The sequence below is a fragment of the Macrotis lagotis genome, chromosome 1 (genome assembly GCF_037893015.1).
Source record: "Macrotis lagotis isolate mMagLag1 chromosome 1, bilby.v1.9.chrom.fasta, whole genome shotgun sequence".
NCBI lineage: Eukaryota > Metazoa > Chordata > Mammalia > Peramelemorphia > Peramelidae > Macrotis > Macrotis lagotis.
This window is the reverse complement of record NC_133658.1, coordinates 62761209-62788831: the sequence shown is the minus strand read 5'-3', so window position 1 is coordinate 62788831 and position 27623 is coordinate 62761209. Positions and strand designations below refer to the sequence as shown.

The window sequence follows — 27623 nt, the reverse complement described above, 5'->3', positions numbered from 1 at the left end:
AACCTGACCTTCCGCTACTCTGGGGTTCAGGAGGGCCTGACCTGGAGAGGAGGGTGGATCAGGCCTCCGTCCCGGACCTGGGAATGGGTGGCCTGGGGCGGGGAGGGAAGGGGCGGCTCCGCGGGCTCCTGCTCCTCCCCGGACCCAGGATGGGGGGGTTGGGGGAGCAGTGGGAACAGAAGAACGGGGCTGGGGGCGGGGCCTGAGCGCGGGGCCGGGCCGGGCCGGGCTGGGGAGAGGGGAGAGGGAGGGGGAGGGGAAGAGGGAGGGGCGGGCGCCGGCTTCAGCGCAGCGCAGGCGGCAGAGGAGGAGGAGGCCCGGGCCGAGCGGGCTGATCGCGGCGGCCGGGCCCAGCGCAGCCCGGGCGGCGGAGCCATGTGAGTGGGGCGGCCGGGGGGGGGCTACGGGAGGTCACCGGGGGGGAGCGGGGGGGGGGCTCGGGGCCGCCGGGTCCCGCCCCGCCTCCTCCCCCCCGGGGCCGCAGGGCTTCTCGGGGGTCGGCGTCGGGCTCTCTGTCCCCCCCCCCCCAACCCAGCGCCTGTCCGTCCTCCTCCCCACGTCCCCCGGCTCGGCTGGGGCCGGGCCCCCGGGGTCCCCAGCGCCGGGGCCTGCGATCCGCGCCGCCCGCAGCCTTCAGTCCCGGTGCCCGAGAAATCTGTGCAGGGGAGCCTGGGCCTGGGGGCTGCAGCCTGGCCCGGCCCGGCGGCCAACGGGCCCCCCGGCAGCCCTCGGGACCCCGAGCCTCGGGCCCGGGCCGGTTCGCCCCATCCCGACCCTAAGCAGAACTCCCGGCCAGCCGGGCAGGCGGAGTGGGGGCGGGGGGCGCATTGGCTAGTGCCTCAGCCCGGAGCCAGCCGATTGCTCCCGGGGCCGTGGGGGGGGGGGGGGCGCTGAGCCCTACAAAGGCGCCCTGCCCGGGGGAAGCCCGGAGAGGAATCTGGGGCCGGTGGCCCCCCACTCTGGCTCCGCAGCCGCCCCCACCCTCTGCCGCTTGTCGGAGCAGCTGCTTCTGGCCGTGTGGGAGGCAGAGACCTGGAGATTGGGGGGAGGGAGTGGGGGAGGCAGAGACCGGGGGGTTGGGAGGGCTGAGCCACAGGAAGCAATTTGGGAGGGAAGAGACAGAAGAAGGAACTAAAGAAAGCAAAGATCGGAAAGGGGAGTGATGGAGAAGGAGAGAAGGGGGGCAGAGGGCATTGATTCTGGGGACGAGGTGGGGGGCTGCGGAAGCTAAGGAAGGCACCCACTTTTAGGTCTCGCCGTTGTCTTGCAGTTAAGTGTTCTCTGGGAAAGGGCAGTTGGAATGGAAGGAGAGAGTTTGAGAAGAGAACGTGCGGTCTTAGGGACTGACAGCACTCCCCACTCAGATTTTAAGCAAATTGAGGGGACCCAGCCCAGGAGGCCAAAGTCCAGCCAGGAATCCAGATTGGAGCCGAAGTGAAGGCTTTGGGGGGAAAGTTGGACATTGTCTTCCCCCATCTTGTTTTTGCCTACCCTCCTAACCGCCAGCCGGAGCGTCTGCATCAGCAGTGGGCTTTTAGGTGCTGCCTCTGATAGGTGCTGCCTCTGATAGCTGTAGCAAAAGATTCCCTTCCCCCTTACTCCTTCTCTTGTGTCCATCTGTGTGAATATGTATTTGGGTGACTGTATTGGCCTGGTCGGTCTGCGGTGCCTGCAGTCACTTGTGTGTCTGGGACTGAAAACAAAACAGATGTGGTTTAAGTTTATGGCACGGGGGTGTCTGATCAAGGACAGTCTTGAACTGAAATATCACTTTTGCAGCGGCTCTGAGAGAACAGCCCCCGCGAGCCCCCTACACTTTTTGTTTGGGCCTTTGTTTTGTTGTTTTCAACCTCGGAAAGCAGCAGGGAGCCTTCCTTTGCCTCTTGGGCCGGTCCTACCAGTCTGACCCTACTTAGGGGATCAGGTTCAGGCCAGGGCTAGACATTAAACTTCGGAAACATGCCCCTGGCTTTGAGGTGCTCCTGTGGGAGGCTCTCCTGCTGAGCAGCCCTGCTTCAGCTAGAAGGAAATAGTCCAGGCCTCAGGTTCAGAAATCTGGCCTCAGAAGGCTCAAAGAAACTAAAGAAGCAGCTGAGGGGACTCAGCCCCCCAAACTCCTTTGAGCTCAGTGAGGCAATTATACACCTAATCCCGGAGGCTTCAGCACCCAAGCTCTGGCAGAGCTGCCTCTCCCTGGTCAGATGGAAAAGCTGACGGAAGACAGGAGGGGGCCCAGTCTGAGTCACTTCTTTGCAGGCACCCCTCCTCTTGGAGGGGTTACTCATGGAGTCCCTCAAGCCCGGCCCCCAAGGAAGGGAGACAAGATCCCTCCCTGACTCCTAATGGGGTGAGCCACAGGGTCCCTCCGCCTCCGCCCCCAAGTACTCCCTGAGCCTACAGCTTTGGGAATGTGACCAGCTGACCCTTGGGAGGGAGGGGCCTGGCCCGGATGGACCACTGACTGGGTGCAAGGAGTGATGGCTGGAGAGGGGGGCGGGTCCAAGATAAACAATTGAGTTCCATATGGTGAGGGCTCTCTGCCTCCTCTCCCCGGCCCCCACCCCACCCATGCCAAGGCGCCAAAGTCACCCAAGAGGCGACTCTCGTTCTGTTCGTTTGGGCCGGGGGTGCTGCCGATCTGGTGGGACTAAGCGGGCTCTCGGCCGGACCTCGGGCCTACTCCCGGCTCAGCACTGATTGCCCCGTAGGCCGACACCTCCTTGGATGGGGAGAAGGAAGTCAGGAGCCTGGCAGCCCCTCAGCCTGGGTGTCCTGCTTGGGGGGGGTGAGGAAGGGGGTGCTGGGGAAGCGCCGGAGGCGCCACCTCGGGCTGGGCGTCGCGGGGAATGGGGGAGGCGGGGCTCGGGGACAAAGGGGTAGGACGTTTACCCCGTGAGGCTCGGGAGGGGACGCGTGGGGGGGGTCGCAAGGCTGGGCCAGGGGGCAGCGGGGCACCCTGGGGCTGGTCTGGCATCCGCAAGGCGCCCCCCACTCCTGGTCCTCTCGGTCACTGTTTACATCCCGTCCCTCCGCCCCTCCCTGGGAGGGGCTCAACCCAGGCCCGCCCTGAGGCTGGGGGCTCTCGGGAGCCGGAGTGGGCGGGCCGCCGTGCCAGCTGGCTGCTCGGTGGTGGCGCAGGGGCCGGGCAGCAGGTGCCAGGGCTTCTGGCTCAGCGCGTGCGGTGGCCGCAGCCTGGGCCCCTTGCCAGGCGGGGAAGGCCAGGGACGGCGGCAGGCCCTCGGGCTCGGGCTCCCTGACTTTGTGGAAGCGAAAAGGGAGTGGGGAGGGGGGGGGGTTCGAGAGAGAGGATGCGCTTGAAACAGGACCCTGGGATTTGCGCTCTCTCTTCTTGCTTGTGCCCAAGACCAAGATCCCTTGGACAGTCTTTTGGTGGATGGATTCGACTGATGGAGAGAAACTGAGGCAGGGAGACTAATAAGGTTTTACAGACTAGTTGATTGGGGGGGCAAGGCAATGGGGTTAAGCGACCTGACCAAGGTCACACAGCTAGGCAGTTATTACTTGTCTGAGGCCGGATTTGAACCCAGGTCCTCCGGACTCCAGGGCCGGTGCTGTTTCTACTAGCCACTCAGCTGCCCCCCTTGTTGAGACTACTTTTTTTTTTTGCAAGGCAATGGGGTTAATCGGCTTGCCTAAGGCCACACGGCTAAGTAATTATTAAGTGTCTGAGGCTGAATTTGAACTCAGGTACTCCTGACTCCAAGGCCAGTACTCTCTCCACTGCCACACCTAGCTGCCAGAGACTACTCTTAAGAAGAATAGCAAATATTTAAAAAAAAAAACAAGTTAAAGGTTTACTTATGGAGAAAGGCCAAGTGGGCTAAAAGTCTAGCTTCTTGGTGGAATGTAGAGGGTCACACTGGCAGAATGACCTTGGGCAAGTCATTTTAATTTCTCATTTAACTTCCCACTGGGCAACTTTGTAAAACTTCAGGTTGCCTAATAATTGCCAGAGGATCTGCTTTAGAGCCAGGGAATTTCCCCACTGGGAGCTCCATGCTACACCAATGAAATCATCAGTCAAGAGTTTAAAAAAAATGAAATCCTGTAAGGTATGTTGTGTCTACCCATATAGGCAGGTAGCATCAGCAGCTATTTATAGATGGAAAAAACTGACAAAGGTTGTCTTAGGTTGGGCAAAGGCCCAGAGGTAAGGGGTATAGGACTGGATCCAGGTCTGAATGAAAGATTAGAGCTGTTCCCAATCTGCCAGTTGGCAACTCACCCTTGGCTCCTGCCGGGTCTGCCAGGTATAAAAATATGGTAAATTGTCTATAGAGTTTTATAACAACAACCCACCACCACAATAATAATATTTTATTTCATATTAAGGTCATATCAACAAACGTACTAAGCAATATACTAAGTACTGGAAATATAAAGGGGAGTGGGGTCTGCTCTCTAGGAGCTCATATTCTAATGAAACAGGCTTTTTCCCTCTTTTTTTAAACAAGTTTTATAGTGTATATAATTTGATAAAATATAAATTATGAATTTTCTACAGGATAGTCTTACAGGGAAGGCATTAAGGAATACAAAGAAAGATTTCTTAAAAAAGTTTGAATTTTGGTTGGGGCTTGAAGGAAGCCAGTAAGTTGAGGTGAAGAAGGAGAGTGTTCTGAAAATGTTCAGAAAGGAGTTTCAGGTATAAAGTACAGCACTTAGGGTAGCTGGGTGGCCCAGTGGATAGAGCTTTAGAGTCAGAAGGATGGGAATTCCTCAGACACTTGACTCTTTTGTTTTGTTTTGTTTTTTAGGTTTTTGCGAGGCAAGTGGGGTTAAGTGGCTTGCCAAAGGCCACACAGCTAGGTAATTATTAAGTGTTTGAGACCGGATTTGAACCCAGGTACTCCTGACTCCAGGCCGGTGTTTTATCCACTACGCCACCTAGCCTCCCCTAGACACTTGACTCTTAAACTAGCTGTATGACCTTGGGCAAGTCACTTAACCATGGTTGCCTCACATCTAGGGCCATCTTCAGTCATCTTGATTCTTATCTGGCCAACAGACCCAGAAGGCTCTGGAGGAGAAGGTGAGGCTGGTGACTTAGAACAATACTCCTCCTCTCAAATCCAATTCTTATGCTCGTCATGGCATCACCATCCTGATGTCATGGTCTTCTTTGAGAAAGAAGGACAAACATTAACAGCAAAAAAGACGACTGACTCAGAACAATTAGAAGCAAGGTTCAAGAAGACTAGAAATGTAGGAAGGGGACAGGCTATAAAGGACTCTGGTGATTCTGGAGGTGACAAGGAATCATTGGAGTTCATTGAATAGGTGGAGGTGACATGATCAAACTTTTGACAGTCATTTAGAGGATGTACTAGACTGATGGAGAGAACTGAGGCAAGGACACTGATGAGGAGGTTATTACAGTTGTCCAGGTACAAAATGAGGGTGGCAGCGTGAGAGAAGAGAAGGGGAAGACTTATATGAGAGTGATTATAAAGGTAGAAACAACAGGATTTACTAATATATTGGAATTTGGGAGGGGTGAGAGTGAAGAGGTGAGAGTATCACCTGGTTTGTAAGTTTGGGTGTCCTCCAAGGTAAGAGGGAAACATTTCGGGGAAAAGATAATCAGTTCTGTGCAATTTGAACTTAAGATGTCTAGGAGACATCAAAGCACTTTACTTCATATATGTGAATAGATATATGTGTGTATTTACATACATAATCATTTAATTTTCACAGTACTGTGAAATAATATTATTACCTTCATTGTGCAGGTGAGGAAACTTCTGAGGCTGGTAGAGGTTGAGTGACTTGCCCAGGGTCACACAGCTAATATCTGAAGCTAGATTTGAACTCAGATCTTTCTGGTTCCAAATCCAGTGCTCTGAACCTGACCACCTCCAGGTTTAGGAGACATTTGTCTCATAAAAGCACTTTGATATAACCAACTAATAAGCATTAAGGTCTTAATATGTACAAGACAGGATGCCAGATGTTGAGAATAGAAAATCAAAAACGAATTCCCCGAAGAAACTCAAATTCCATCAGTCAACATTTATTAATTGACTACAGGGTGCCAGGCAACATTCAATGAATTTTGCTTTTTTAACTTTCTTTGTATCTCTAGTACTTAGCAAATGTGTGACAAACAGTAATGGCTTGATTGATGATGATAATGATGTTGTTTGTCCTTCATTCTAGCAGAACATGACCTCAGGGAGGTGTTACCCTGACATGCAAGTCCATTGGATTTGAGGGAGGGGGAGCTGTGCTAAGTCATCCAGTCACTCAGTCCTCTGAGTCCTGTGCCCAGATATGGATCAGGATGACTGGAGATGGCCCCCAATACAAGGCAATTAGGGTCAAGTTACTTGCCCAAGGAAGTGTTAAGTATCTGAGGTCGGATTTGAACTCAGGTCCTCCTGACTCCAGGAATGGGTGCTTTATCTACTTCATCACCTCTGCTCCTAATGGTTTAATTAAATGCTTATGACTAACTATATTGATTTTAACATGTAAGTAGATAGAAGATATATACAAAATAAATACTTGATAATTATTGGGTGAAGACATTCACATCTTGGGGAATGAGCGGAGGACTCTTCTTAGTGTCTGTCACTCAAACTGATCTTTGAAGGAGACGAGTGAATCTAAGATGGCATGGGAGACAGCCTATGTAAAAGTCAAAATGGGGCGGGGTGGAATGTCTTATGTGAGGAACAGGAAGAAGGTCAGTCTGGCTGGACCACAGAGGGCATGATGTATAAAATGAAACCTGGAAAAGAAGGGTGGAGCCAAGTTGTGAAAGACCTTAAATGCCAAAAGGGAGAGTTTGGATTGGATCATAGGTGATACACAGAGCCTCTGGAGTTTATTGAGTGGTGTGGTAACATGATGTGATCAGACCTGCACTTTAAGAATATTACTTTGACAGCTGTGTGGAGGATGGGTTGGAAGAGAGAGAGAGATTTGAGTCAGGGAGACCAACTAAAAAGGCACTGTAATCCTCCAGGTGAGGAGTATTGTTATCATCCCGTTTTTACAGATTAAGAAACTGAGACTGGAAGTTTAAATTCTTGCCAGTGCTCACACAGTTGCTGCTTTTCAGTGGTGGTGCTGGAAGAATCACACTGTGCCACACCCCTGTGAAATTGAAGTTTAAAAAAATTGTTTTTTTTGTGATACTAATATCATAGACTGTAATGAGAGGCAGTGATGGCATAAGAGCTTTGAAGAGGAGATATTTTTCATTCTTTTTTGAGAGAGACATACATGGTTCCCCTTTCTTGGAACCAGGAATATTTTTTAAAGAAAAAGAATATGATGAAATTAAAAGAAAGAATGCCACTGCTTTACTTTGTGATTTAGAATCAATCAGCAATCATTTATTAAGCACCTACTATGTGCTATAGGCAGCTAGGTGCCAAAGTAGATAGGTGGGTCTGAAGTCAGAAAGACTCATCTTCCTGAGTTCAAATCCAGCCTCAGACATTTACTAGCCCATATGATCCTGTGCAGTTCACTTCTGCTCTGTTTGCCTCAGTTCCTCATCTGTAAAATGAGCTGAAGAAGGAAATGGCAAACCACTCCAGTATCTCTGCCAAGAAAACCTCAAATGGGGTCACGAAGAATCCTCCAGACAAGGCTAAAATGACCAAACCACCAAAAACGGTGCTAAGTTATTGGGATAGAAAAGGAAGAAAAAGACCTCCTGCTCTTTTTCTAATCTAATGGGGGAGACTAGGCCAACAAAAAAAAAATTTTTAAGAAAGATTTTATTTATTTTGAGTTTTACAATTTTCCCCTTATTTTTGCTTCCCTCTCCCCACCCCCCCACAGAAGGTAGTCTCCAACAAAATTTTTTAAAGCGTGCCGTAATACACGTTAAATAGGGAATGATTTATTCACAGTAAGCTTTTTACAGGTTAAATAGGAAATAATTTATTCAAAGTAAAATTTATACAGGTTAAATAGAGAATAATTAACAGAGGTAGATACTAAAATTAAGAGAATTGAAAAAGACTTCCTGTATAAAGTGGAATTTTAGTTGGGATTTAAAGGCATCTGGGGGAAGCATGGGTGTGGGCCTCAGGACTTTCTACAGACTGGGGCTCATCTACCCATTCTTTTGTTTTTTAATCTCAGGTCCCCTTAGAAAAGTAGTATGGTGGAAAGGGTAAAGGAGGGCGGCTAGGTGGTGCAGTGGATAGAGCACTGGCCTTGGAGTTAGGAGTACCTGAGTTCAAATCCAGCCTCAGACACTTAATTATTACCTAGCTGTGTGGCCTTGGGCAAGCCACTTAAGCCCATTGCCTTGCAAAAAACTAAAAAAGAAAATAGAAAAAAAAAGAAAGAGTAAAGGAAAGAGTGATGGGCTTGGGAGTCAGGAAATCTAGAATAGAAGTCATAGGCCTGTCCCTAACTAGCTGTGTCCTTTCTCTTGGCCTCCAATTTCTCTTCTCTAAAATGGGTATGATAACTGCCTTAACTGCCCATCCCAAAGAAGAAGGGTTTGTCCTGAAGACAAAATGAAATATGAGGCATGAAGCACTTGTTAGTGTGATATAAATATGAGTTGCCACTGTTATTTTACCAATATTACCTTTCCTTTGTGAAGTCCTATGATGTAGGGCAATGTTGGCAAACTCAAATAGAACCAGGGCTATTATTGTTCTGCACATGAGGATTCCTGCAATCCCTTATTGCCTTAATTTTAAAATATAATATTCTCCACGTTCCATTGTAGTTTTAACGATTTTGTTGACCATTTCCCAACTACATTTTAATCTGGTTCCTGTGGCATCTGGGAAATGGTGGTGAAGAGGGAGCTGTCTCTTTACCAGTCTGCACTGGCTTCAAATCCAGCCTCTAAGAATACAAAATGGGAGAGTGACTGAGCAAATCATTCCCTATGTCCCCAAGCCATTTTTTATGACTCTAGGTCATAGACTCTGTAGGCAGAAGAGAAGGGTATCTTATCTAGATAAGGGAAGGGAATGAGGATTTATGAGGCACTTAATAGGAGCCAGACACTAGGCTAATCCTTTGGTTTTTACAGTAAATATCTTCAATCCTAGAAGGGAGGTGCTATTATTAGCCTTGGTTTACAGTTAAGGATACTGAAATTGGAGGAAGTTTGAAGAGAGAGAGAGGTTAATGACTTACCTAGGTCTCCCAAAGGTCAAATTTGAATTCCTTCTTCCTGACTCCTTGGTGCCACCAGTTTCCTCAACTAAGAATACCCAATACCAGGGAAATCACTCGTCTAGCCCTTATCCCTAGGCAGCTTCACTTTTACTCTATCATACCATTCCTCCAACATGGCCACTCGAGGTTCCTATCCAACCTCAGGCTCAGACATTTGACTTGGCTTGTGGTTTGAATCTGAGCTTGGCTGGAAATAGTGCCTGGGGCTGAAGATCCTCCTGGCCATGGAAAAGGAATTGAAGGTCAGTTAATGACAACAAGAGGCCTGAGTTCTAGTCCTAGTTTTGCCAGCAACTAATTATGAGACATTGGATAAATCACTTCCTATCTTTAATCCTCTGTAAACACAGACTAAGGTATATAAATCAGAGTGACACATCAGAGGTCATCTAGTCATCCTCCCATTATTAAATGGGTTAGCTAAGGTCCAGAGAGACCAAGAGACAAGACTTCTATCTAGGTTTTTGTTGTTGTTGTTAATGTGTTTTACACAGATAATAAGTAACAGATTAGGCCATTGCAACAGAAGATTCCTTCCACTTACCCACACCATCTCTACAGTTGCTGCCAAATCTAACAGACTATGGCAGTTAATCCATGGCACAGTGGATTATTCCACTGAACACAGAATCAGGAAAAGGTAAATTCAAATCTGCCTCAGACAGTTCCTAGATATGTGACCCTGCACATCATTTTACCTCAATCTGCCTCAGTATCCTCGACTGTAAAATGAAGATAATAGGGATTGAAATGAAGGGATTTTATGAGGATAAAGTTATCTGAATGTCTGGTAGGTAGGAGGAACTATATGAATGTTTTTTCCCTTCCCCCTCTCTATAAGACTAGAGATCATATTCCAGTTCCCAGACCTGGGAGCTGTGTGCTCATAGTCAAGGGCAAAAATTTTTTGCCAGAATTGGAAGAAACCTCGTGAGCTCCTTGAAATCAGAGACTACCCCTTGCCTTCCTTTATATCTCTTACTTAGTACTCAACTCAGTGGATACAACACCAGCCCTGGAGACAGGAGTTCAAATTTGACCTCAGTCGACTTGACCCTTACTAGTTGTGTGACCTTGGGCAAGTCACTTAAGCCTGATTGCCTTCATCCAGAGTCATCTCCATCTGTCCTGATCCCTATCTGGCCATTCAACTCAGATGGCTCTAAGGGAGAACGTGAAGCTGGTGAGCTAAGGCACAGCACCCCCTCACTTGAATCCAATTTACTTGCATGTCATGGCATCATTTCCCTGATGTCATGATCTTCTTTTGAGAACGAAGGACAAGCAACAGAGTGACACATAGTATACATACTTCAGTGGATCAGTAGATATTTATGAAGTACCCACTATGTACCACCAGCCATTGTATTAAACCCCAACTGATCAGTAGTGTACCCCCACCCTGAGTAAGAATATTTATGACACATGTCTGTCCAACTTCTTGTAGCTCTTTAGTGAGGAGGAAGAACTCCCTCCAGAGAGGTTTAAATTATTTCTAAGTTTTCTCTCGCACTTCAATTTTTACCCATTGCTCCTAGTTCTGCTCACTGGAGCCACAAAGCACTGGCCTAATCCCTCTTTCTGTTTGATTGTTCTTGAAGTAGGTGCTGTCATAACTTGGCCCCTATGAGCCTTCCTGAGGGCTTGGCCTTTCTCTTTATGAGGGGAATTATACCATTCATACCCATCTCGTCTACTTCCAGAGCTCCAAGAACTCTGTAAACTGGACAATGCTCCAGATCCACAAGCTGCTGATATATCTACTACCAGTATCTCCAGGGTCAGACTTTCCCCTGTTTCTCATAGTGCCAGCAGCCCAGCCCAATCTACCCGAAGGGAACCACATAGTTGAAGTTTTCTGCCTTGACTGCCCTTTCCTGAAGTTAGAGTTTCCTTTGGGCAAATAGCCTAAGCTTTTCTACACACTCCCATCCCAAGCACATTTCTACACTCTGTGGGTCTGACCTTGGTTTTTCAGGCCCTGGTGCCTCAGTTTCTTCTTCTGTTCAGTGGACATCCTGGTTAGGAAATGTTGGCTTCTTGAGATTGCTTCTGAAAGTGCCTCCTCCAATGACTAAGAGGACGCTAGCTGAGGGAGGGACTCCAAAAATAATCCAGGAGTACTGAAATATCAGTTAAATCTGAACCTCTATCCTCCATAATCACTAAGGCAAGGTCCCTCCCCCCATTCCAGATTTCTATTTCTCAAAGAGCTGAAAGGAACCTTAGAGATCATCTTATCCAACCCTCTCATTTTACAGATAAAAAAAGACTGAGGCCTGGCTTGGGAAGGGAAGTGACCGGCTCAAAGTCACCCAGCTGCTTAGTGTCAGAGCAGAGAACACATCCCAGGAATCCTGATTTCCTGTGCTCTGTTCTTTTTAACTTGATTTCCCCTGGATAACAAGGAGAAGTAACAAAGAAGGGGCAGGGACAGAGAAGTGAGCCCCTCCTCGAAATATCCCTTGTGAGAGGGAAGTGGACAAAAAAGAGTTTTTGACTCTTCCTGAGAAGAAGCAGGCTAGGAAAAGAGGGTTCAGATGGAAAAGAGGGTTCAGATCCCACCTCTGAAGCTTACTGCCTGCAGAACTTTGATCAATTCATTTAATCCCCCCCAGCTTCCATTTCGTCACCTATTTGGAACCAGTTTGAGTGATCCCATACTGGGCTTAGGGGTGGGTTTGGGGGATTCCCGGCCAGACTTGAACAAGCTCTGAGACAAGTGTGACCATCCACCCAGAGACTTTGAACCTTCGTTGTAACATAATGCAGTGTAAAACTTGTAACAACTTAGGATACATGAGAGTTGGGTCTGTGTTTGGAGAGATCCTCTAGTTCAATCCCTTCCATTTACAAAGGAGGAAACTGAGGCTCAGCGAGTTTAATGGAAAGTTTGGGAACGATTTTCTAGTATTAAACAGATATGACACTTTTTCCTAAACTTGTTCATTCCTTGGTGTAAAGAACAGGCTGTGAGAAAACTCCTTCCAACAGTCCAATCATTCACCTCTCAGCAAGTCTGTCTTAAGAGAATTGTTTGGAACCGAGAGGTTAGCCTAAGGTCACATGTGGACTGGGGGCCTGGAACCCCCCGGGCGACTGCTTCTGACTGCATCATAGAAGGGCATCCAAAAGAGGTATCCCTCTCAGAGCCCCCCTGCACCCCCACCCCGGGTTGTTGCACACCTCCCAGTCTGAGCCCTGGACCCTGGGGAATATCTTGGTGTGTCTGCGCCCTTGATATTATCGGGCTCACCCAGGCTAAGGAGCCCCTGAAGGGGGCATGGGGAGGGAGGGGAAGGTTAGGGGGCCCCCTCGCCCCAAGCTTGGGGTCCTCGGAGCCCGCCCAGTCTCCCTAGGACAGGGACTCTGAGTCAGGAGCTAAAGAGCAGGAACTGGGCGGGGGGACCGGGCCAGGGCCGAGGGGAGGAGCCGGAGCCCCAGCTGCCGCGGGAGCCCGAGCAGAGCCCAGCCAGGCGGGACCGGGGCACCGGGGGCTGATTAGACCGGAGCAGAGCCTCTGCACCGGGCCGCCCCCCACCCACCATGAACTCGAGAAAAAGAGGTAACCGCCCCGCCTGCCCCCCACCGCCACCCCCGCCAACCTCTAGCCTCTTGGGGAGAACTGGTAGGGATGCCGGGTGGTCGGTTCTGGGGTCCTAGGGCCGGGAGACCAGGGTGGGCAGAATGGGGGCTACGGAGAAGGCTGGATCTAGTCGTGACTCGTTTTCCCCTCCTGAAACTCGGGAAGCCCGGCAGGGGCGGGGCTTTTCCCGTCATAACCCCCGAGCCCAACGGGACCCCTCCTTCCAGCGTTTCCTTCCCAACCCCCAATCTGGGAATCCCCAGTTTTGCTCCAGGCTTTAAAACCCGGGACTCCTCTGGACTGGGGTGGGGCGGGGGCTGAGGGAGAGGAAGGGTCGGGCCCAAGTAGTCCGGGAGGGAGGAGGACAGACAGACAGCGCAGCCGAAACCTGCCCTTGCCCCCTTGGGCGGCCCCTTTTATTTATCGACTCTACTGGCAGCCCCCGGGTCCTTCAGAACCTCCCCAGAACCCAGGCGTCCGAGCTCCTCTTTGGGGGTGTCAGGGAGGAGGGTTGGGGGCAGAGGCAGAATGGCAGCTTGTTTAGGTGCGTCTGTGCCACCCGCGGCCCGGGATCGGGGAGAGGTCAGGTTGGTTTCGGAGAAGCAGGTTCCACACCTCTTGGTCTGGCTGCCTCCTACCTCCCGCCCTGCGCCCCATCCTGGGCCGGGCCGGGGCTAGCAAAGCATCGGGGTCACTAGGAATCAGGAGGAGTTCACACTGCGGGTGCTCTGACCCCCCCCAATCTGGAGGACCAGCCCCCCAGGGGTCCGAAGTGCACACTCATCCCCCCAGGCCACGTTGCCCACCATCCCGGACCCTTCACTTTCCCCTCCCCTTCCAGCCTTGGGATCCCAGGGTAAGGGAAATAGTTTAAGGGAGGGGAGGGGGGCTGCGGAGGCTAGAAGGGGCGCCCCGCCCACCAGTGTCTCTGGGGTAAACATGCGCTTCCTTCCATTCTTCAGAATCTGTTCCTTCCCTTTCCTGCTCCCTCCCAGGGCCAAGCATGTGGGGTGTGTGTGTGTGTGTGTGTGTGTGTGTGTGTGTTGGGATTGTGTGTGTGTGTGTGTGTGTGTGTATGCGTGTGGGGATTGGGTGTGTGTCTTGGGGTTGGGGGTGTACTGTAGGGATGGAATCTCCCAGAGATAAGGAAGAGAGGGCCAGTTAGGGAGCTGAGTCAGTCCCTGGGCTGCCAGCTGTGATCCTGCCATACACTTTTGCCAAGGTTTTTCTGCCCCACTGCCTTGACAACCCCTCTTCCTTCCCCCTCCCCGCCCTCTCCCCAGCCTTCACCTCTCCCAGCCATCCTTCCTAATCCCGTCCCCTCCTGGGTTTCCCTGGCATTGAGCCAGGGCACCTCGGGGCTCTGCCTCAGGCTTGGGAGGCAGAAGGTGGACGGGATGAGGGGATGGGATTGTTATTTGGGAAGTTGGAAGGGGGGCAGGAAGTGGAGCCCTGCAGCTCCCAAGCAGAGTCCCCACTCCACCTGCCTTGCAGGCCCTGTGATTACCTCTGGCCCAGCTTCTCTCATTACTTCATGTTTAGACTGGGAACATCCCTGCTGAGAGATGGCGTCTCAGTGAGGCTCTCCTCTTCCCTTTCTCACCCCAGAGACTGCCCTGCTTGGAACAGTTAGTGAGCAAGCAAGGTATTCTGGGATTTGGATTTAGGGGTCCAGCCAGGGCCTCTCCCTCCTCTCCTCATGGACCCTGATCCGATTACATCAGTAATCCTACAGTGGAGGGGAGGGAGTGGAGAACTGTTGTCATGGGCAGAAGGACCGGCTAGGAAAGGGGCAGGAGCCCCTTCTCACCCCATCCTTTAACGCTCAGTCAACTGAGTAAGTGGGACCAGTCAGAGGCTGGGAATCTGGAACCTGGGTTCTGTTCTTGGCTTCTCTAGTCCATTCTCTGCTCCAACCCTAGCTTCGGGGAAGAGCTGGAGGAAACTGGGATTCCCATTCCTGGAAGAGAGTCCAGCTTGACCCTTTGCTCCCTAAACACTGGGAAATTGGGCCACTTCCTCCTACCCTTCCTTCCTTCCTCTTCCCATCAGGGAGCCCCTCTCGGACTCATTCGATGATGTCGCTGTCAGTTCGACCCCAACGGCGCATTCTCAGTACCAGGATCAATAGGAGCCAGTCCTTTGCAGGTGTCCTGAGTGGCCAGGACCGGGGGGGCAGGTACTGAGGGGCAAACAGAGGGTGGGGAAGTTCTCCAGTGGGCAGTGATAGGGATGGGATACTTGGCAAGGGGATGTATGAGGTGGAAGTCATATTGTACCAGTAAATTTGTGGGTTAGGATTCTTCCTATCCTCATTCCTCTCTCCAGGAGTTTAGTACCCTTCAGCCCCCCTGTGGCCCCCCGAAAAACACCTGCCATTGTCCGAGTCTCCAGGATGTTCTCCATGGCACACCCACCTCCAAAGGTGCCTCAGCCAGAGCGGCTGGACCAAGTGTATGAAGCCCTGAAGAGGGGCCTAACGTAAGCACACTCTTCCTTCCTAGTCTGGGACCCTCTCACATCATAATTCCTGGAGACTTCTTCAGAGGAACCCCACCCACAGAAATTTTTATTTATTTATTTTTTAAAAATTATTTTTTTTTTTTTAGGTTTTTGCTAGGCAATGGGGTTAAGTGGCTTGCCCAAGGCCACACAGCTAGGTAATTAAGTGTCTGAGACCAGATTTGAACCCAGGTACTCCCAACTCCAGGGCAGGTGCTTTATCCACTGCACCACCTAGCTGCCCCTCCACAGAAATTTTAAATCCGGTTCCCTACCAGTCTCGGAAACCTTCTTTCCCACACAAATACTCTTTTTTTTGTTGGATTTTTTTTAACAAGGCAGTGGAGTTAAGTGACTTGCCCAAGGTCACACAGCTAGGGAATTATTAAGTGTCTGAGACCAGATTTGAACTAGGTCCTCCTGATTCCAGGGCTGGTGGAATCCACTGTACCACCTAAGTGTCTCTCTTTTTAAAAATAATTTTGTATTTTTTTCCAATTACATGTAAAGACAACTTTTAACATTCATTTTTTATAAGATTTTGAATTCCATTAATTAAAAAAAAGATTTTGAGTTCCAAATTTCTCCATTCCACCCTCCTCCCAAGAGGCTAAACAGTGTGATATAGGTTATACCACACACATATCCTCTTATACCAAGAAATACTACCTCTGCCCTCTCTTCCTCCTCCCCCAGTCATGACCTGGAATCCTGACCCTACCTATAGCACACTACCCCAAAGCAGCTGCCCCCTCTCAAGACCAAAGGCTAAATATAGACAGACCAAGCTGTGTCTTGGTTTCTTCCTTGAGAATTATAAGTGAATCTACCTGGGAAGAACTGGTAGGATCCCCCATTCCAACTATTTTCACACTCCTCTCCAGGGCCTATCTGGAGGTGCATCAGTTAGAACAGGAGAAACTCCAAGTTCAAATCAGAGAATCCAAGAGAAACTCTAGACTGGTGAGTCATTTGGGACCCTTCTTTCCCTTTAGACCACAAGCATGACTGGGAAAGAGACCTAGGCTCTGGGGGGAGGGAAAACCAATCTAACTGAATTGGAATGGGGGTGGGCTAATTCCTGGTTACTTTTAGATAAGAGGGGCCTGTCCCTGCCATTGCCCAAGATAGCTCTGCAGAGATGATCAATTTGTGAACAATAATGCACCTGGGCATTTTTGTACTCTTTCCTGATCCCAAAAGTTTCAACTATTGGTAATAACCTTCTAAATTGTCTCTTTTCATCCAGACTCTGTCTTCCATATTTCTGCCAAAACGATCTTCCCAAAACACAGGAGTGATCATGAACTTCCAATGGCTTCCTATTGCTGTATAAAATACAAAACTCTCAATTTAGCTTTAAGATCCTCCCCAGTCTAGTTCAAACTAGGTTTTATTTCACATTTCTCCAATTCACCTGCCTCTGCATTTCCAACCAGGCAGGATGGCTAGCTCTCCCCTACAAATTCAGCCTTCCATGTCCATGCATTCATGCATGCAGGCCTTCCACAATGCCTAGAAGGCAAAGCCTCCTCCCCGTTACCCCTTGTCATAACCTTTGAATCTCTTCTGAGAGCTCCTCAAACACTAATTACCAATTTCATAGTGAACCAACCCTTCTTCTTCCCCAGTAGTTAGTATTCTCTCTTTTCCTAAACAATCACTGACATAATTTTCTTGAGATATTTTCCCTGATTTTGTGTATCCTCCTTGGGGACAGAAGCTGTTTAATTTTTGGTTTCATATCCTCAGCATCCTAGTTCTGTGCCCTGAATATCTTCCTTCAGTCATATTTCTCATCATAACCCCGTTCGGGATATTCTTGGAAAAGATACTGGAGTAGTTTGCCATTTCCTTTTCCTGATCATTTTACAGATGAGGAAACTGAGGCAAAAAAGGATGAAGTGACTTATCCAGGGTCATGCAGTTAATAAGTGTCTGAGACGAGATTTGGGCTCAGGAAGATGACTCCAGACTCTGTACTCTACCTGTTGCTTAATATGTGTTGATGAAATGTAATTGAATTCCTCCAGGATTTATTCATTCATCTAATCTTTTTGGTTCTCCCCCCCCCCCATGATGCACCCAAGAGTTCTGCTACTGCCATAGATTAAAGGATTTTAATTAAAGAAAACTAAAAGGTACAAAGTACTCCAAGAGAGCATTTAGAATAGTGGCAAGGGTCTTGGATTAAGAATCAGGAAACCTGGACTTTGGTCTTAGCTTTGTCACTGACTTTGTGGAAACTCTTAGACGATGCTTCTTCTAGGGATTCTCAAAGGGCTCTAAAGGACCCTTGTAATTCTAATGGTTTGAAACCAAAGATTGCTTTTTGCAACCGATTTTATCATGGTTCCACAGACCAGGTCAAATTTGTGTCCTTGTGAAGTTCCACCTTTCAGCCTAGGAAATGTCTTTTTTCCATTTCAGTGCTTTTTTTCCCATTGACCTGCCTTCTTGTCCCTCTCAGTTCCATCCCTTCCTAGAGCTCTCCTTAACTCAGGTGTTTTCTAAGGCACGCCACTCCCACCCCCATCCCCACCCCTATGTCCATCAATCACAGATCTTACAGAGCGGTGAAAGGGTCCTCTCTGGTGTTAATGACACAGAGCAGGATGCTAATTTAAATGAAAAACTCAATCCACAAAGGGTCCTTTCACTACATCCCCCAATCACAAGCTTCTCAATCTTGAATATGGGTTAAGAAATAAAGAATGACGGGATAAGAAGGAGCTAGGCCAACAGTGTCAGAGAAATGTTTAGCAACTGGCTGAGGGGCTTGGGGGAAAGAGTGGGAATGTAAGCAGACACTCTCTTAAAATTTAATCTGTATTATTAAGATTTTCTTCATACTTCCTCAAGTCTAGACAATAAACAAAACAATAAATCATACTCTGATTTGTAGCATGTTCATTTCTGAGGAATAAATGCTCACCTTAAACATTCAACAGCATGTTCTAGCTTGCGGGTTGGAGTTGGCTCCAGCAGCACATCCCTTTTCCTTCCCTTTATCCTTCTTCTCACACCCATTTCCAGACCCAGGAACTGGTGAGGGTCCTTCACGCATCATGCTATGTCCAATAGGTTTCTATCTCCTTCCTCCATTCCCTTTGATTATTTCTCTCCTTACTTATCCACACACAAGGTTACCACAACAATAGAGCAAAATGGACAATTCATTCTTAGGGTTACACACCAGTGCTATCCAGGAAGCCCATTTCTCTTATGCTTATCTTAATTTTTTTTTTCCCATGCAGGGCTTTCTCTACGAGTTGGACAAGGTAAGTGAATCTGAGACAGGTAAATAAATCAGGGTGTGAAAGATCAGAGGGTTGGGAAGAGGGAGCTCCAAGGAGGAAGAAGCGCCTTTTTCTCTTCCTCTACACCCCAACCAGCATTTTTCTCATCAAAACCTTCTTTATTTCCTTAGCAAGTAAAGTCTATTGAGCGTTTTCTCCGGCGTCTGGAGTTCCATGTCAGCAAGGTAACCATGGTAGAAGAGGGACATATTATTGTAATGGGGATTGGGAGGGGAAAGCAAAGGAAGATACTGAGAAGATGCCAGAGTTGGTGCTTCTCTCCTTGGGGTGGAAAGTACCACCTGCTACTGGAAAAGACAGCTCTTGGAGCTTTCTAGACACAATGAGGGTAAAGTTGCTTGATTTCCTGGGGCTGCCAGCTTGGATGCTTCTCACTCTTTCTGATCCCTTCTCGGTCCCCTTCCTCCAGATTGATGAGCTGTACGATGGATATTGCATCCAGCGGCGGTTGCGGGATGGAGCCCAAAATATGGTTCGGGCTTATACTTCAGGGACTCCTGGGAGTCGTGAGGCCAGAGACAGCCTGGCTGAGGCGACTCGTGGACACCGAGAATACACTGAGGTGAGAAGGTTGACAGGTCTCTTGAGAAGGAAGGGGGAGAGTGGGGAGAAGCTCCTTTGGAAGAGCTTCAGGGAGGTCTGGAAGGGGGTGCTTCCTGACCCTCTCTTCTTTGTTGTCCCCAGAGCATGTGTTTACTGGAAAGTGAAATTGAAGGCCAGTTGGGTGAATTCCACCTCAAAATGAAAGGTATGTCTAAATGGTGGGGAAGGTTCCATCCTAATTTAAGGAAAACTTGTAAGGGGGACAGAGGGAGCCCCAAAAGAGGGAGGGAAACTTGAAACTCTCAGACCTCTTTCTCTCTCGTTCTCTTTTCAGGGTTGGCTGGTTTTGCCCGGCTGTGTGTTGGGGACCAATATGAGGTACTGTGGAAACAGTGAATAGCGGGAGGGGGAAGTTATTTTTACCTGTGGATCATCTCTGTCTCTCAGGGGGAGTGATTTAGAAATCACCATCCTTGGTCTGGTAGTTTCTATCTTTCTCAGTCAAGCGGTGGGGCTGAGGATGGAGTTGCTCACTATCCCTCTTCCTCAGATCTTTATGAAATATGGGCGTCAGCGTTGGAAGCTACGTGGACGAATCGAAAGCAGCGGGAAACAAGTTTGGGACAGTGAGGACATGGTCTTCCTGCCACTTCTCACAGAATTCCTCTCCATCAAGGTGACTAAAGGTCTCTTCTCCCCAAGTCCCCAACCCTAGTCTTTCTGGGTAAAATACAAGCTCTTGTCTGTGATCTCCCCATTACTGCTGGCTGATTGTTCCCGTGGCCCCTTTTCCCACAGGTCACAGAACTAAAGAGCTTGGCAAACCATGTAGTTGTTGGCAGTGTCTCTTGTGAGACCAAAGACCTATTTGCTGCTCTGCCTCAGGTTGTGGCTGTGGATATCAATGACCTGGGCACCATCAAGCTCAGCCTTGAGGTCACTTGGAGGTTAGTGCCCAGGAGGGGGCTTCATATGACAAAGGAAGAGATGGGGGCAGAGGGCAATTGCCATTGTCTCTAACAACACTCTGACTTTCTCTCAGTCCCTTTGACAAGGATGATCAGCCTTCAGCAGCTTCCACAGTCACCAAGTCCTCCACTGTCAGTAAACGCTTTTCTACTTACAGTCAGAGTCCTCCAGACACCCCTTCACTACGGGAACAGGCTTTCTATGTGAGTGGTCCTTAACCTGCCCTCCTTGGGAGGGGCCACCCCACCAACTTCCTCCCAAGTCTGCCCCAGGAGTGACCCATTGTGCAAGGTGGCTCGACCTTCGGGCCACACTGTCCACCTGTCTATGGTGAGGGTATCACTCCAAGTCTCTTGCCCGCTTTTCTCCTCTTACCCAACTCTAGGCAGTAGAGTCTGATTAGAAGGAATGATTGAATGGATTGGGGGCTCTTCCTCAGGCCTCACATATTTTTCTTTCTCTGAGGGGGTCCTGGGGCATCTCTTACTCACATTCCTTTCTCCCCTACTTTTCCATCTTAGAACATGCTCCGTCGCCAGGAAGAACTAGAGAATGGAACGGCTTGGTCCCTCTCCTCCGAATCTTCTGACGATTCCTCCAGCCCCCAGCTCTCAGGGGCTGCCCGACTTATGCCACCCTCTCGCCCCTTTGTGCAGCAACCTGAGGCTCCCCCGATCCATATCGCCTTCTCTCGACCAGAGATTCCCCAACCCTCAGGGGAGGCCCTGGAGGAGGAGGGGACAAAAGCCCCAGTTCTGGCCAATGGGCACATCCCCTACAGCCGAACTTTGAGCCATATCAGTGAAGCAAGTGTGGATGCCTCATTGGCAGAGGCTACCCATGAATCTCTGGCCTTGGAGACCCATGCCCAGGACTTGGTCTCCTCTGTACGCCCAGACTCTGACACTACCCCAGTCCCTACCCTAGAAGCACATCCAGAGCCCTTAAACCCAAGTCCCAACCTCTCTTGTTTAGACTCAACCACTCTGCATGAAGGCCTTACCCCCTCACCCTCAGAACCAGTCACTTTAAATCTGACCTCCTTGCCCTCCCAGCCAAGACTGTCTGAGTCTGATTTTCCCCACCTAGACCCCATCCCCTCCCACCCAGACCCCATTCCTTCCCACCCAGACCCTATCCCCTCCCACCCAAGCCCTGTCCCCTCTCTCCCAGACCCTGTCCTCTCTCTCCCAGACCCTGTCTCCTCCCATCCAGATTTCAACCCCTCCCATCCAGAGTCTGACTCTGACCCTGGCACTGTCCATCCAGATTCCACCCCCTCACACTCAGTCCTTGCCCCTCTATTCCCAGTCACCAGCCCTGAACCCACAAACCATGTTTCTCCTTACCTTGTACCCCCCCTCTCAGATTCCTCTTATCCCAATTCACACCCTGCCTCTTCACACATAGTTCCCACACAGTCACCCTTCACAGACCACATCCCCAGTTGCCCTGAGGTGCCCCAGGTTCCAGTCCAAGAGGCAACTGGCATTTCCCTAACAGAGGTCAAAGCTCCTCCCCAGAAAGGGCCACTGGAGCAGGGGGCAGGGCTGAGGGACACAGGGCTAGAAGAAGCCCTGGGGGCCTTGAGCTCTGCCCTGGATGACTATCGGGGCCAGTTTCCAGAGCTGCAAGGACTAGAGCAGGAGGTGACCCGGCTTGAGAGCCTGCTTATGGTAAAGGGGAATGGAGATGGGAAGGAGTGGGAAGGGGGAGAAGAAGGAAGGAATACTCCACCACTTCCTTCTCTTCCACGTCTACAGCAGAGACAAGGCCTGTCCCGAAGCCGAGCGTCCAGCCTCAGTCTCACTGTAGAGCACGCACTGGAGAGTTTTAGTTTCCTCAATGATGATGAAGATGACGATGATGGGCCTGAGGACAGGTGAAGAAGGGGCTGGGGTACAGGTGAGGGAGGGACCATTAAGAGGGATTAAGAAAACAGAAGATTAAAAATGGAGGGGAAGCTAAAGGGAAGTCAGTATTTACTGGGAAGGGGACCTGTCTCTACCTTTAACTCCAGCTCTTTCCCTCCCTGTGTCTCCATTTGCCCCATTTGCCCCCTTCCTGGGGCTCTTAGTGTCTGTCCGTCCCTTCCACTTTGTCTTTCCTCCTTAAGAGTCTTCAGACCAGCCCCTCCCAGTACCCCTAATCTGTCTACCTCTAGCTCTGCCTCTCTCCCTCAGTTTCATTTTGGACCTTGTCTCTGGACATGCCCCCCCATCATCTCCTCACTCATTCATGGCTGGAAATTGGCCTCATCATCATCTCTCCCCTTCGGCCCTTACTCCTGCCCTGCCTAGGCGGAGACTTTGGTCCCTTGATGAACTCCCTCGCAACAGCTTCCGTACCATCCACCTCACCGACCAAGCTTTGTCCCACCTCCCCTCACCATCACCGCCACTCTGGTCCAAGGCCTCAGCACTTCTAACCTGGCAGAACCCCTATCGCTTCCTATGGAGCTCCCTCCGGTCACTTCATCCATGGTTTTCCCATCTCCAACCTGATAACTTCTCTTCCCAATCCTCAAAGTGCCAGCATCAGTCTTCTGCTCCACTGACTCCATTTGCTCTCTGCCCTCCCTGATACCTATCTCGAATACACTTCCATCACTCCAGCCCATGTTGGGTTGCCCTGCCCAAAGGGCCCCACAACCATGAAGTCCAGTTATCATAGCCATGTATGTGTATGTCCATCTGTCCATCCATTTGTTCTTCTTCTCCATGCATCCATCCTGTGTATATCTAGAGATGGGGGCGGGCAAAGGCTGGGTATGCATCTCAATAAATAAACACTGGCACAATGATGGTGATACTCTGCATCTGGTGATCTGGACAGCAGGAGCTCACTACTCAGGTCTCTCCTGCAGGACGTTGAGCAGCCCAGGGCCTGGGTCTGAGGCTGGGGTTAGTGGTGTGTCTGAGGATGCCCTGGAGTCCTCTACGCCCGGTCCCCTTAGCACCGGCTGCCCTGCCCTGGACACAGCCTTGGTCTTACACCTACAGCACTGTGGTCACCTCTTGCTGGTGAGGCCAGCAGCCTTCCCCCCCCCCCTTTACATTAACCCATTACTGACCCTGAGAGTCTAGCATGTTACGACCTATAGTCTCCCCTTTGCATACTTGGAATCTCAACCTGTACTTTTTTAACCTCACACAAATGTGCCTGCCCTTTGCATGCTGGGAGTTGAAGTCCCTGGGCTCTTCACCATATTTCTGGGTCCCTTGTGCCACCCACCTTCCCTAACCCTGAACGGGGCAGAGGAGAACTTGCTCCTCTTCCTTGTGTCTGAGGTGGCCCTGACTGGTCTCTGCTCTTCAGAAACTAGGCACCTTTGGCCCCCTACGATGCCAGGAAGCATCAGCATTGGAGCGGCTGCTTCGGGAGGCCCTGGTGCTGGAAGTGGTGTGCCAACTTTGTGGGGGGCAAGTGGGCAAGGCCACCTCTGCTCAGGAAGGTAAAGGCAAATTGTTCCATCCTGGAACAAACTTGGGAACTCTGCCACCATCTTTCTCCAGAATTCTGCCTTTTGCCCCTCCCCTCCCCCTAGAGACTTGTCCCCACTCTCCAGGCCTTTCTAATGTCCCAATCCCACAAGCCCTCCATTGACCCTCCACTCCATCCCACTGACTGCTCCCCACCCACCACCCCAGTGCTGCAGCTCTCTGTTCCCCGCCCGGGCTTCCTGCCCTTCTGGGACCTGTGCAGCGAGGGAGGGAATCTCCTGATCTGTCCCGTGGAGCGCATCCTCTTCACCTTCTGCAGCCAGTTTGGAGCCCGCCTCTCGCTGCGCCAGCCAGGCCTGGCTGAGGCTGGTGAGTGGGCCTCCCATCTCCTCCAAGGCCTGGTCAAGCACTCACAACCAACTCATAAATACTGATTTAGGGTAGACTGTGTTCAAGATGAAGACTAAACAGACACACACAAAATGCACGGCCTACTTCCTGACCTCAGGGTACATGCAGGTCAAATGGAAAGTCCAACTCACATGGGAGGGTTGGGGGGTTAAAAGATCCAGAGTTGGAATGAAACACAGAGGTCAGCTTTGCCAACTTCCCCATTTTATTAGACTTGCCACATTCACTCAGGGAGTAGGTAGCAAACGTGGGATTTGAGCCTGACTCCTGACTCCAATGTCCTAGTGTCCTGGCTCTGATGCCCAGAGCAAGAGGTAGAGACAGTAAGCACTAGCAGAGTTCAGAAAAGGGGTTGAGTGCTTTGGGAGAGGTCTGATCAGGAGAAGCTGGACTCTGTGCCAGGGAGCTCTATGGATGTGACCCTCCAGAATGGGAAGCAAGCAGATGAGGCTGGAGAGTCACATCCAAGGCTCTCCATGACGTCCCTCATGAGGACCCTCTCTTCTCCCCAGTATGTGTTAAGTTCCTGGAGGATGCCATGGGTCAGAGGCTGCCCAGGAGACCTCGGCCAGGGCCTGGGGAACAGCTCACAATCTTCCAGTTCTGGAGCCACATTGAGGCCTTGAATAGTCCCTCCATGGAGGCTTATGTCACAGAGATGGCTGAAGAGGGTGAGTAGTAGTTCCTCAGGACCTCAGATGTTTCAGAGGCACACACACTTGCATCACTGCAATGATTGGTGGTTGTGCTTGTACTGGTGGTTTCCTGTCTTCCCTTCACAGTTGTGGTGGGGTGGAGGCAGGGAGCAGATCCTCTTTTATCACTCCGATAGCTGCCCCAAACCCTTGACCTTCATTCCAGCCATCCTCTAAGGACAGTAGCCTTGACTTCTCCCTTCCCTCCCACCCTTCCTACCTTTCTCTCAGTGTTGCTGGTGAAGAACTTGAATTCAGATGACCAGGCAGTAGTGCTCCGGGCCTTGAGACTGGCTCCCGAGGGGCGGCTCCACAGGGATGGGCTGCGAGCCCTCAGCTTCCTCCTCATCCACGGCAATAGCAAAGTTATGGCTGCTGTCACCACTCAGCTTCGAAGTTTAGCCCTTGGCTCAGACTTCCGAAAGAAGGTCAGGGGCAGACCAGAGGGCCTGGACAAAAGTGGTCGGACTTAACACAGTGGGGCCAGTGGCTCATTTTGCTCTTCCTCTCTCTCCCCATAGGCCTTGTTCTGCTTTTTGGAACAACTGGAGGATGAAGACATTCAGACCCGGGTGGCAGGCTGCGTGGCTCTGGGCTGTCTCAAGGTAATGGTCCTCTCGACTTCCTGCTCTGGCCCACTGAGGTCCCTGCATTGTACCATTCACCTTGCGTCTCTTTGGCCATCCCACTGACCCACTGCTTGCCCTTTGCCTCATCTGGCACAAAATGCTTCCTCCAATGACCCCTCTGTCCTCCCAGCTTCCAGCCCTGAAGCCCATTCCATGATGGCTTCAGCTCTCTTCACTTTTTGTTCTTTGTCCTTTCTCCAACCAGGCTACAGAGGGCATTGAACCACTGGTCTATCTGTGCCAAACAGACAAGGAGGCTGTGAGGGAGGCTGCCCGGCAGAGCCTCCTGCAGTGCGGTGAGTGCTCTTCACAACCAAGTCCAGGAGGCAGAGATGGGTAGGGGGGAGAAGGAAGGTGGTTACACACGGGAAGGAAAGGCATTGCTTGACCCTGACCCACTGTGCCCCTTTCTAGGCGAGGATGGACAGTCAGCTCACCGGCGGCTGGAAGAGTCTCTGGAGGCTCTGCCCCGGATCTTTGGGCCAGGAAGCATGGCCAGCACTGCATTCTGAGCTCTATGTTTGATGCCTGCCCCGGGAACATGAGGGGCCTCAGGAGTCGCTGCCTCTTCCCTTGAGCCCCTCCTCTACCACCACCTTTCAGGGCTGGCCCTGCCCTGGGAGTCCCCAACTTGATGGGCCCAACTGACATTGGCAGGGGTAGGCTAGGGATCAGGACCCAGGTTCCAGGGCTCCCTCCCATCCTACTGATTCTTATAAATAGAAATCTCTTTAATATATTCTTCTGCTCCCCCAGCAGAGACCGCCACCTGCAGTCAAGTGCCTCCCCAGCCTACAACAGGCTTCCCTCACCACACTGGGATCCCCTTCTAATCCCTGGCCACCCTGCCTTTCCCCACCATGTCTGATTTTGTATTTTATTTACAGGATTTTGCAGAAAATAAAAAGCAAAATCTCTTTCCTATGCTGTGCATACTTGTCACCATTATTTTGGAGCATCCTATCTTGCTCATCCTCCAACAATAAACCCCCCAAGGGAGAGAGGAGACTTGGAGAATACAATTGTCATTATTTCACTGAGGACCCTGGCATGCATTTCTGCTTATGTGGCAGTACAGGCAGAAGGGTGTGTACCTGATAAGAGCAAACAGTAACATTTACAAAGCATTTCCTTCACACACAAAAATAGAACCTTTGAGGTGGGTATTGTATCCACATTTTACAACTGGGAAAACTGAGACTCGGACTAATTTGCCTAAGATCACACTGCTGGCAATCACGTTAAGCCAGCAAGGATCACCTTATCCAACCTGTATTTGACCAGGAGTCCAGGGCTGCTTCCACTAGAGCTGGATGCCTCTAGAAACATAAGCCAACAAACATGCACAAAATCATTGCATGGAGTTGGGAGTTCTCCTATGAGATGCTGAAACATGGGGATGTTTATAGTCCAGCAAGCTAGTGGGAATGGTGGTCATAGACTATGGATCTTTAATTTTGTTTTCCAATTTGGAGACCAGGCCTGAGCTTCCAGGGCCCTTCCTGTAGCAGCACTAGGAGCTCAGGACCCTGGACAAGGCTGGTTCTAGGAGGCTTGGAGCTCTCATGAAACAATGGGGAAAATATTGGAAGTGGTGGAGCAAGGATGGGAAGAAAGAGGCAAGGCAGAGACTGAAGGATAAAGGAGAGTCCCAAGAAACCAAAGTGAAAAAAGGAGGAAGGTGAGTTGAAGTGGGTCTGGATCCTAAAGCACGTGAGGACAGACTGGAACCACTGGACTGCAAGCTTCTATCCTCCAGAGGGCGCCAAAGTCTGTCTAAGCCAGGCCAAGAGGAGATCAGTAAAAGGGAAGGGCTGGCTGGTTGGGGAGGAGCAGGTGGGAAGGGCTTGAACCCAAGAGTCTCCTTAAGATTTCCTTTCTCACTAAGAGGAGGTGTATGTGAGGGAAAGGATTGTAGGGAGGTTGAAGATCAGGACTGGGGGAGATGGACATAAGACTGGGCAGTGGAAAGATGTTTTATTAAAGTTCAAGTCGGGGTCACTAGGTGGCACAGTGGATAGAGCACCAGCCCTGGAGTCAGGAGTACCTGAGTTCAAATCCGACCTCAGACACTTAATGATTACCTAGCTGTGTGGCCTTGGGCAAGCCACTTAACCCCATTGCCTTGTAAAAACAAAAAAAAATAAAGTTCAAGTCATAGAACCTGGGTTCAAATCCTGCCTTTGCTAGTTATTCTACTCTGCAACCTTAGGTCTTAAAATGCTTTTAAACAATGAGGCTGGACAAATTGATGCCTGTTCCAGCTCTAGTTCTTACGTTCACATGAATACTATCACATAAGAGTATCAAAGGACTGACAGAAACAAGGAGGGAAGATC

General features: G+C 50.3%; 1 protein-coding gene across 3 annotated transcripts; it reads left to right on the top strand.

Annotated features, from left to right (window-relative positions):
• Positions 1-255: 255 nt before the first annotated feature.
• RIPOR1 (RHO family interacting cell polarization regulator 1) lies at positions 256-27310 on the top strand. 3 transcript variants are annotated; one of them, XM_074202367.1, is made up of 22 exons: positions 256-377; positions 14825-14951; positions 15101-15253; positions 16159-16237; positions 18532-18555; positions 18705-18758; positions 19004-19156; positions 19279-19342; positions 19472-19515; positions 19688-19813; positions 19936-20084; positions 20180-20309; positions 20628-21782; positions 21870-21988; positions 22973-23129; positions 23425-23560; positions 23757-23918; positions 24473-24631; positions 24887-25083; positions 25177-25260; positions 25490-25580; positions 25699-27308. In XM_074202367.1, exons 2-22 carry the CDS (start codon positions 14848-14850, stop codon positions 25794-25796), a joined length of 3438 nt encoding a protein of 1145 aa, XP_074058468.1. In that variant the 5' UTR covers positions 256-377; positions 14825-14847; the 3' UTR covers positions 25797-27308. The 3 variants fall into 3 exon arrangements, with proteins under 3 accessions (XP_074058468.1, XP_074058451.1, XP_074058458.1); XM_074202350.1 differs by lacking the exon at positions 256-377 and adding an exon at positions 2978-12751 and having other exon boundaries at positions 25699-27310; XM_074202357.1 differs by lacking the exon at positions 256-377 and adding an exon at positions 12762-14417 and having other exon boundaries at positions 25699-27309.
• The last annotated feature ends 313 nt before the right edge of the window (positions 27311-27623 follow it).

Coding starts and splice junctions, on each gene's coding strand:
- RIPOR1 (XM_074202350.1), top strand. Junction 18,759..19,003: donor TGGAGTTCCATGTCAGCAAG/GTAACCATGGTA, acceptor CCCTTCCTCCAG/ATTGATGAGCTGTACGATGG. Junction 23,919..24,472: donor GCCAGGCCTGGCTGAGGCTG/GTGAGTGGGCCT, acceptor TCTTCTCCCCAG/TATGTGTTAAGTTCCTGGAG.